General features: G+C 36.3%; 2 protein-coding genes and 1 long non-coding RNA gene across 3 annotated transcripts in view; all 3 read right to left on the bottom strand.

Annotated features, from left to right (window-relative positions):
* The window catches only part of LOC107683574 (4F2 cell-surface antigen heavy chain-like), a 6,361-nt gene extending 5,821 nt beyond the window's left edge, over positions 1-540 (bottom strand). The window contains exon 1 of the mRNA XM_016479648.1: positions 531-540. Within this exon, the coding sequence (XP_016335134.1) occupies positions 531-540 (10 nt within the window). The remainder of the gene's footprint in view (positions 1-530) is intronic.
* Positions 541-2,725: 2,185 nt separating this feature from the next.
* On the bottom strand, positions 2,726-4,122 carry LOC107683547 (cytidine deaminase). Its single transcript, XM_016479627.1, has 5 exons — positions 3,948-4,122; positions 3,540-3,650; positions 3,299-3,410; positions 3,152-3,209; positions 2,726-3,043 (listed from the first exon to the last, which is right to left on the bottom strand). Exons 1-5 carry the CDS (start codon positions 3,952-3,954, stop codon positions 2,930-2,932), a joined length of 402 nt encoding a protein of 133 aa, XP_016335113.1. The 5' UTR covers positions 3,955-4,122; the 3' UTR covers positions 2,726-2,929.
* Positions 4,123-4,515: 393 nt separating this feature from the next.
* On the bottom strand, positions 4,516-5,797 carry LOC107683548 (uncharacterized). Its single transcript, XR_001633729.1, has 3 exons — positions 5,469-5,797; positions 4,930-5,362; positions 4,516-4,774 (listed from the first exon to the last, which is right to left on the bottom strand). It is a non-coding gene; the product is annotated as an uncharacterized LOC107683548 (long non-coding RNA).
* Positions 5,798-10,149: the final 4,352 nt, after the last annotated feature.

The following is a 10,149-nucleotide window of genomic DNA, read 5'->3' as shown; positions in this document are numbered from 1 at the left end:
GGTTGGCCCGGACAGTGATGGTCTTTGTGACTGTTACATCATCAATACACTTGGTGATGTAGGCAGTGACAGTCTCTTGAGTACTCCTGGAAGTCTGTGGTGTTATTGTATGTTGCAGCCTGCTTAAACATTCCAGTCAGTGGTGTTAAGACAGTCTTGAAGAGCCTCTGACGACCCTTCCGGCCACACTTCTATCAGTTTGTGAACTGGTTTGGTGACTTTAACGAGCGGTCTGTATGCAGGCATTAGCAAAACAGTGATGTGGTCTGAGGCTGTGGGCGAGATGCAGTAGTGGGGGTCGGTGATGGTGTGGGCCTCCGGAGCAGACCGAGATCCCGCAGCTCTACGGCGTGCGCAGAGTTTAACTCTGAAAATGTGGTTCTGCCGACATCGAGCAGAAACTCACGACTGTATGCGCGCTTAGAGACAGATAGACGCGACGAATACGTACAAAAACACTGCGACTCACAAGACAAAAAAACACGAAAACACCTTTCTGTCGGGAGAGAGAGAAGCCGCAGCGTGTGAACGCGCCGCCATCTTGAGGGGCGTTAACTAGCCTATTCGCAGAATTGTGTTTTAATTTCGAAACACTATAGAATAATCTTCAATGATTGTAAGAACGAGACATACCTGCAAAAAGAAGAAGCTTCCGTTTCAATCAGGATTCCCGCTGTTTAACTCCACAGAGGCTGTATCTTACAGTCAGTCCTGTTTATATAGTGCCGACTCCACTTGCATCCGCCCATTCGCCATCTAAAGGAGGAACTCCAAAGGAACTTTGACACCGATAAGTCTACTTTTTATTGATATTGACTTCTGCAACGTCATCAAATAACGCGCGTTTTAATGCACTGAATTTGCGTACTGCTCGAGAAGTTACACTATAATCCCGACTGTGATGCAGTCAAGAGTTCCTGAAGTTTCCACTTTAAACGCTTCCCTTCCAAATCCCGAGCGCATCATTGAGCCCGAGTTCACTTGAGTGAACTGGAATTCATTCCGCAAACATGCCCATGAGAACCAATATACTCTCCTTAATGAAAAACATGAGTAACGTGGACAAATAGTGCTTTCTAATACAGTCAGGCAGTCTTGAGATTGTTCTGATCAGCAACAGCTTAAAAAGTGCAAGACTGAATAGTCTACTACTGCACACAAGCATGTCATAAAACATTGGGTTGCACTGTAACAAAAGCTTTAGCACACAGAATGAATGATTTGATCAAGGTTGCCGTTGATTAGAGACAGTTACAGTAAAAAGCTATTAAAGTAATCTTTGAAAAATTCAGATCATCTAGATTGTTGTATTTCACTATTATATGTGTTAAAAAAAACACTAAAAAGCTTTTTAGTTCTTTAAAAAAAGCCACAGGCCATAGCCACATACGAGCACATGATGGTTTGTTTTATTTGAATGTGCATGCAAACACAAAGGTTTTACTTCATGTATCAGTTTTATCCTTTGATAGGTATGCTTTCCCTAGTAGCAGGTTGTTGTTTGCTTGACCAGCACTGTGCTATAAAGTGCAGTCACATTTTCTTTATGTCTGTAGATGTTATGGTTCCTTTCTGCAGCAAACACTGCATTTCCAACACTGTGCTTCCCTCTTTAGTCCTCAATTTTAATTTTTCTGAAAATTTGTGTTTGTTGTCAACACTTTTCTTAATGCTTCATTTTAGTTCAGAAAATAAATACTCTAAAAAATACTCCGGACAAAGATCTGTTGTTGTTTTGTGTCGTGGCTCTCTCCCACCAACTAATGTTCACTTTCCCTCTCAGCCTACCAAGAGAACAATGTGTGAGTGTTTTTCCCATGTGACAGAACAGTATGTTGGCCCCCTCTGCCTCAGTGAGGAGAATTTCAAACAGTCCCGGGGCAACAGGGTCACAAGGATTACCAATAATTCTCTCTACTGGGAAACTGTCTCCATCAAGCCCAGATTTAAGGCATCCTGCATGTTCAACCCAAAGATGTTTTTAAAACAAGCCTCTTATGCACACTAAGGCTGCATTTATTTGAACAAAAATACAGTAAAAACAATACAATTGTAAAATTAAAATGTAATTTATTCCTGTAGTAAAGCTCAATTTACAGCAATTATTACTTCAGTCCTCAGTGTCACAAGATCCTTCAAAAATCATTCTAGTAGTTGAAAATACAGTTAGTTCACAGTTAAAAACTGTATTTTTTATTTATTTTTATTTTTTTTTCAGGATTCTTTGATGGATAGAAAGTTTAAAAGAACAGCATTTATTTGATATATACATCTTTTATAACATTATAAAGGTTTTTATTGTAACTTTTGATCAATTTAATGTGTCCTTGCTAAATAAATAATAGTGTTATTTTAAAAATCTTTAAAAAAATCTTAAAACCAGTCAAATGAAATAAAAATAATCTGTAAAATAAAAATCTTACTGACACCAAACTTTTGACCGTACATGTGAATCGGGTCAACCAACAGACATCTGCCTAAATGACCAGTTTAATTCACACAGCCTCAATAGGTCCTTATTACAGCATTCTTTTATACTTTTGTGTGAAAAGTATAAAGTATTAAACCATTCTTTCTGTCTCTATATTCTCTAAATAAACAAGGGACAAAAGGTTTAGACTTAAAAAAAAAAAAAAAGATCTTAAAAAAATTCTAACTTTAAAAAAAATGTTTTTTTAACATTTGAAAGAAAGCCAAACAATCTGTTTATTTTTTATTAATTAAAAAAGTTGATATTCAATTAAAGCTGTTCGAACATTTCTGACCCTTCTTATGTATTACATTTGAATAAGGACTTTTGTAGACTGCAGGGTTTATAGAGATGATGTTGTGACTGAAATGGCCTCATGTACAGCACAGTTCATGGTGGTATTAATCCTAAATTTAGATAAAAAAAAAAGAAAAGAAAGAACATTTTAGGGTAGTGCATTCAGTTCTTTTGCAGGTGAGCCGGGGTGAATGCTAAAGGCAAGAGGTCTCTGAGACTGGTCTTCCTATAGGTTCCATCTGGCTTAGTGAGGTAAACGTCCCATTCTGTGCCAAACTAAAAAAAGAGCAAGTGACAGAAAGGCATATAAAATAACTGAGACAAAGGAAAAGATGTTCAAAAGTAATAATTGACATATGTGATAAAATATGAGTGTAGCCATACCTCCATTAATACCTGTCGACAAGCACCACATGGTCCCACAAAACTATCTCTGATATCACTGTTGGTGAAATCAAAAGGATTCTTTAACATACTGAATATGTTTTCTGTTCAGTAAGTCAGTTTGTATTCGGAATATATATGATATACCATGTGACAGCTATGGCTGTAAATCTTCGGTATCCTTCTGCGACCGCTCTCTGTATCGCAGTTCTCTCCGCACACACAGTAAGGCCATAGGAGGCATTCTCAACATTGCAGCCTACAACATATAATGGTTAAGAACACTCTAACAGCATAAGAGGACAAAGAGCTGACTATACGGCAGATAAAATGCTGTGCAATCATGTTGCTTCAGTCAAAAATGAAATAAACAGTTGCGTCCGCCTACCAGTGATAATGGCGCCCCCTGTCGTCAAAATTGCAGCACCGACTGCAAACCCACTGTACGGACAGTAAGCCATTTCTCGTGCCTGCAAGCATTTTGCCACTAGTTCCGCAACTTAACACAACAGTTGAGGACAAAGCAAACAAACAAAAGGACAAAACAAAAAGCGCATCAATACACAACTATGATACCACTGGCACGCTGTTGTATTTACAGAAATACATCTCTTAATGAGGTTATGTTTAAGCATTAACTATGAGGGGTTCAGATAGCAAAGTCCTAAAAGTAGGCTGCTCTAGGTCAAGCTCAAGCAACCTGCACAAGCCAAACATATCAACTAGCTAACGTGCATTAAATGCAAAGTCACGTTGAGTGTTTGTTTTACACGTATTGGATTAAATGTGTACCTACCAGCCATAACAACTAGCCGACTTGTTAAGATGGACTAGATATAGTCTTTCTGACGGCGTATTTTCAAAATATAACGCAGTTTTGTCAACAGTTGCTGTTGATGCCTCGCCAGGCATTTCTGGGACGGGTGCCGTGACAGAACAACTGACCTGGCGCAAGTGTTGTGGGCGGGGCAAACAACACACTCATGAATTATTCAAAATACAAGGATGCTTTTTTTTCCTTTTGAATAATTTAGCACGCTTTTTAATTGCTGTGTTTTGATATTTGCAACTTTTCGCAATTAAAAGATATACTGAAAAAAAGATATAGCTAATGTTCAAAAACAAATACAAATAATAATAATAATAATAAATAAATAAAATAAGGTGCTGTTAATCTTTGTTTTGATTGCTTTATGGCTCACAGATCTCAAGAAATATTTGATTAATAAATAAATATATTCTAATGAATAAATGAAGGTATATTATTGCACATTTATCTTCAGTACAACCACTGAAAACTACGAGAACACCTCTTGTAACAAACGTATATAATAAGATCACTCATACCAGTAACCAGTATAAATAATACAGCACATTTTCAGAGCATTACTGGAAGTTATCTACAGGTCTGCAGCTAAATTTGAACATATAGGGTTCTATTGGTGAACAATATAGACCTACGTGTCAAAGTGGTATACAAAGCAAAAAGAGACAGTATGAACACACAAAGAAAGCCTAGATTGTTAATCCAAAATGCAAACAGATACAGGGGTTTGTGACAGTGGTCTCCAGTGCTGGTGGGAACATAGTTGGGAGGATATATGGAGTAAATCCAGTAGGTACCTGAAAGAACAGCATGAGACCACCATTGCTTTTAGTTTCACTATATTATTTATAAATAAATAAATAGGCTATTAATAAAAAATATGTTGTGCTGGCACTGGGCTGACAATAACTTTGTCCTTTATTATCAGTAATTTAACATCTCTTTCTCTCACCAGCAATGAACCAGCACACAATGAATAGGTAGAGCGTAAAGCTGAAAGCACTGCAGAACCGAGCCAGCAGACAGTCGTCCAAAGTGTTCCTCAGGTACATGACCAACAGTGAAAGCAGACCAGTCACTCCAATCACAGTCACATAGATGGGGAGGTTTGGCTGGACAGGGCACTCATGAAAATGGATCACTCCTGGAAACATTTATCCAAACAGCCATATGACAGAGTAAAAAGCAGACTTCCAGTGGTGTGAGAAAGCTTCTCATCTTCTTGTTGTTGTTACCTGACATACAATTATTGTTAAAAGCATTTATAGTGCTCCAGATTGTGATTACACGTATCATCTCAATATTTGATACTGTAAACAAAAACTGCTCTTTACCTAATCCAGTAGCTGTTATTAAAATCATCCATGCAATCATGTTAATCATCACTGGAAAAAAAAAAGAAAGAAAGAAGAAGAAAGTTTCCTGTTCTTTTTATTGTAGTTTATTAGTTATTGGAAAAACAACAACAACATAATTTCTTAATATTCTTACCAATGAAAGATTTTCTGGCAGCCGTCTCAATAGTCTCCATCTTCAACGATTTCTTAAAAAGTCCATACAAATGTGAATTCTCTCTTATTAATTTGCCTCATAGACTTTCAAATATGAGGAGGACCCCCAAAATTAGCTTCGTTATGAAGATGTGAATAGTATATTCAAGTTAAACCGGACAGAGCTGCTCTGAGTCAGCCAGTATGTTTTCACAGTTCTGTGGTCATCAGACTCAGCCAGTAGCATTAAAACACTTCCTTTGGTGAAATGTTGAGAAACTGTTATTGCAAACCCAAACTGAAAAATAACAACCACCTTTTTGCCTTTATATAAACATTTTCAGTTAACAAAATCTGAATAGTATGACTTTTATACACTGCGGTGGCAGTATATATTTTATTTATATTGATATTTTTCAAATTAAGCTGTGCATTACCTTCAAGTCCAGGCCTTGATTTTGAACAATGTAATATATCACTATACAGATCACATCAGATCAGTTCACCCTAAAAATGTGCTTTTCTGTAGCCCTATACTGGTAGAAAATAGGATATATAATGTCAAGGTCATGAATTTGATTCTTAGGGCACATATTGATCAAATGTATGATTACATTGTGGTTTTAATAAAAGCAACTGCTAAATATAAAATCATGATACATTGTGAAACATCCTATGTTTGTTGCTGAGAGTTTGAAGCCAATGACTGTGGTCTTTGACAAGTATTTTGTACACATATATAAAGCACTAAAAATCCACTACAAAGCAGCAAGACAGCCAGACAGCCGTAACAGACTGTATTCAACCAGAATGCAAAGAGATACAGAGTTTTGTTGCAGTAGTTCTCTTCATTTGTTGGGTCATAACTGGGAGGATGTACAGAATATATCCAGACACTCCCTGCAATACACAGAGAAAACATTTTAGTTGAGTTAAATATTCCTTTGATATCTGTGAAATGTAAACAACGATAGAAATTTTCAACTTTTTTATTTTTAGCAAATATTTTCACAATATTTAATTTAAAGGGTAAGTTCACCAATTTTCAACCAGCTTTGTATTGTTACAATGTAGTATAAGTAAATGGACAAAGTGCATTATTTTTCAGTGATATCTTCTGGACTTTTGTAAAAACTACAGATTGTACTTCTGCATTTTTGTTTTCCCTGCTCACGTGATCGAGCCCAGTGCATTATGGGTGTTGAAGTTTTCCTACACTCTACAAAAATATGTAAAAATATGGTACAATATCCTGTATAATTTGAAGGAATTTTTCCATATTTATTTTTTACAGGTGTTTTACCAGTATTTTGAATTTTACACTTCATTGCATTGTGTTTTAGTGTTAACAGAAATGTCCGTAAAATTAATGGATAACGTCCTGTGTAATGAACTGCCAGTACTTTTTCTGCTATTTTACGGATTTATTTTTTTACAGTGTACCTATTTTCACTACAGCCCTTTTCCCCTGTTTTCTCTAATGTAACACCAATTCAAAAAAGTGTTTCTACTGCATAGACAGACAACTTTTATTAAAGCCCCATCTTACCAGTGGTGAATTATGACTTTACAGCCCCACATTCTTCAGCCTGTCACAACATTATGCTTCACCTTTAATTTTTTATCTGCAGAGAATGTTTAACCTTCTTTTGCATATTCAATAAAATCAAATATCTTCACCCCTCCTTCTGTAACTCCTGTTTGACAAATTCACTCACCTGTGATGAACCAGCAAACAACAAATAGGAAGAGGATGGCACTGACGGAGATAATCAGCATAGATAGCAGCAGCAATTCATAGGTGTCTTTTGCAAGTGTACCACACAATAAGCCCAGGCTCACTATCAGAACAAGCAAAACAAATACACCAAATACTATAAGGTAGATTGGGATGTAGGGCTGGACAGGGCAGTCCCTCAGAGTGTAGGCCCCTAAAAAATTCAAACAAATAAAATTCAGCGGCGTTTGTGTTTGTGTAGAGGAGTGTGTTTGCTGACTGTACAAAGTATGTGAATGTTTCTCTCAATATTATACTGGAATATGTTATTAAGTCCACATTATTTGTGAATGATGAGGTAAAAATGCTTGATTTACCAATTCCAATGGCAGCAATTATAACCCCCAGTACAACAACAGCCAGTATCACTGAAAAATAAACAGACTGCTCAGACAAGAATACTGTCACATTCGTACTTTGCCAAGTATTCACTAAAACTATAGGACATTTGGACATCATTTAGACTATGTTAGTTTAACACAGATTACAAAAGCAACGTATTCTAAAACAAGATTGTTAATAGGCTAGTTCTTACCAAACAGTGATGTCAAAAATGCTGATGGCTTTGAATCGTCCATTCTCAGGATAGTTGCTGACAATGTGCGATTACTTTCTTTCTTTCTTAAGTTCAAAAATGAGAAAACAAATAAGATATCATTAGACATTAACCAAGTACATCATTAAAATGGAATACATGGATCTAAGGATACGTTTTATGTACATGATCATTAAAAGTAAATATCTCACCCCAGCTTAAATGTTAGGAAAGGTGTCCTCTTGCGTCTCCTATCAGGCTTTAAACAGCAGAACTGTAGTGTGCTCTAGTCCTCACCTAATAACTATATGAAGAAAATAACAAAATTCTTCTCTTATCTGTCTTATTAGAATTTCCAGTATTTCAAAATGTTTCTGCAGTGAGCCACACCTTTCCAGTATGAAGCGGTCATATTAAAGAGAAAGGAAACATTTCATTAGCCTACTGATTAACCTTAACCAGAACTTCAGTGAGATCACTGTGTGAGTGTAACAGGACCTCAAAAGAAACTTTACAATTTACACATCTTTACAATATAGCCTACGTATTGTTTTATAATTATATTAAATTATTAAACGAGGACACATTAAAATGCTCAAAAGTGACAGAAAAAGATTTCCATTTCAAATAAATGCTGTTCTTTTGAATGTTCTATTTATTAAAAAAGAACATAAAAAAACAAAAACAAAATCGGTATATTATCAGAACCGTTAAAACACACACACACGTCTGGTCAGCTATCCTTGTGAGGACTCTCCATAGGCGTAAGGGTTTTTCTAATGTACAGACAGTATTTTCTATTGCCCTACACCAACCCTACCCCTAAACCTACCCCTCACAGGAAACTTTCTGCATTTTTAGATTTTCAAAAAACTTCATTCTGTATGATTTATAAGCTTTTGTACCCGTGGGGACCACAATTTAGGTCCCCACCGTGACACGAGTCCCCATGAGTCTGTGTGTAGTCAGGTTTAAGTCCCCACCAGGATATATAAACCTGTACACACACACACACACACACACACACACACACACTCACCGTGAAAACCGTTTTCAATGGCTTTGATTAATGATTTCTGAAGGATCATGTGATACTGGAGACTTGAGTAATGCATGGCTGCTGAAAAATAAGATTTGAATTTCATTACGGGAATACATTACATTTGAAAATAAATTAATAATAATTTTAAAAATGTTAGTTTAAATTGTGATAGTATTTCACAATATACTGCTTTGTATTGGTTTGCATTAAAGACTTACAAATCTTAATGACACCAAACTTTTGAACGGAAATGTAGGCCTAAGTGTTCTGCTTTTTCAACTTGCGCAAATCTTTTTTGCAAGTCTATTCTTCTGCTTTCTCCTCAGTTTGTCTGAGAAATGACATTACAGGCTGGAAGCACGTCTACATCTTGCATATAACACAATATTGTCTTATATGACCCTTACTCAACATCTTAAACAATCACACATTTATAATATTGTATCATCTATTTTTATCACTATGTAGCAATGTTCCTGTCAGTAACCTCTTGAGTATAATAATTGTTTGGCTTTATTATACTGTTAGTTACGAGCTAAAACGTGGTCAGGGATATATTTTATTTTCTACTCTACAAAATTGGACCGTTTAACCTCCTCGTGCGTAGCAATGGAGGCCGTCATGTCACTGCTTGAACGCCAGAGGTCACTGTATCCTTGTATTCTCGACTGTTTCTTTGTACATCACTAAGTTCACCTGTTATTCATTCCCCGTTCAGTTGTTTTAAAAAGCTGCTAGAGTATTTTTGTAATGTTTGTAATGCGGTTCTGACCCTTTGTTTATTGGTTTGATAATGTCTACTAATTCCAGTTGACAAAAGTGACTGGATTCTTTTATGCAAAATAAAGCTCTGCACGTGGGTCCTAACTGTCCAACCAAAACTGCAATGCACACATTTTTCTTAGTCCTATACACTGGATTTAAAGGCACAATATGTAAGATTTTTTTATTAAAATATCCAAAAACTACTAGAACAGTGCTATATATTTTGCTGACTTGTGTACTTACATTATCCCAAATGTTTCGAAGAATGTTTAAATCCAGAGAAATAAGCAATTTTAACTAGTGATGCGGACCGTGTCCATAGTGTCATTGTGTCGCCTGCCAATGACGTCATAACCCCTCGATTTCCGGTTTTGTTTTGTAGAAAACATGGAAACACCAAAGACGCTTTAATATGTTGTGCGTTTTATTAGACAGGTGACGACCGCACAGAGTAGCATTATAACCAAACTTTCAAATGTATCTAGTATGATAAAACAGCGCTGCTTTACCCCACATACTCACGACCGGAAGGAGCGGAAGCGGTCGACTGTGGCATAATAAAA

The sequence above is a fragment of the Sinocyclocheilus anshuiensis genome, unplaced genomic scaffold, assembly GCF_001515605.1.
Source record: "Sinocyclocheilus anshuiensis isolate Anshui unplaced genomic scaffold, SAMN03320099.WGS_v1.1 scaffold874, whole genome shotgun sequence".
Taxonomy (NCBI): Eukaryota; Metazoa; Chordata; class Actinopteri; order Cypriniformes; family Cyprinidae; genus Sinocyclocheilus; species Sinocyclocheilus anshuiensis.
The sequence above is the reverse complement of the archived record's forward strand: the minus strand, read 5'-3'. Positions and strand labels throughout refer to the sequence as shown.

Coding starts and splice junctions, on each gene's coding strand:
- LOC107683547 (XM_016479627.1), bottom strand. Junction 3,411..3,539: donor AGGGGGCGCCATTATCACTG/GTAGGCGGACGC, acceptor TATATGTTGTAG/GCTGCAATGTTGAGAATGCC. Junction 3,210..3,298: donor ACAGCCATAGCTGTCACATG/GTATATCATATA, acceptor TTTCACCAACAG/TGATATCAGAGATAGTTTTG.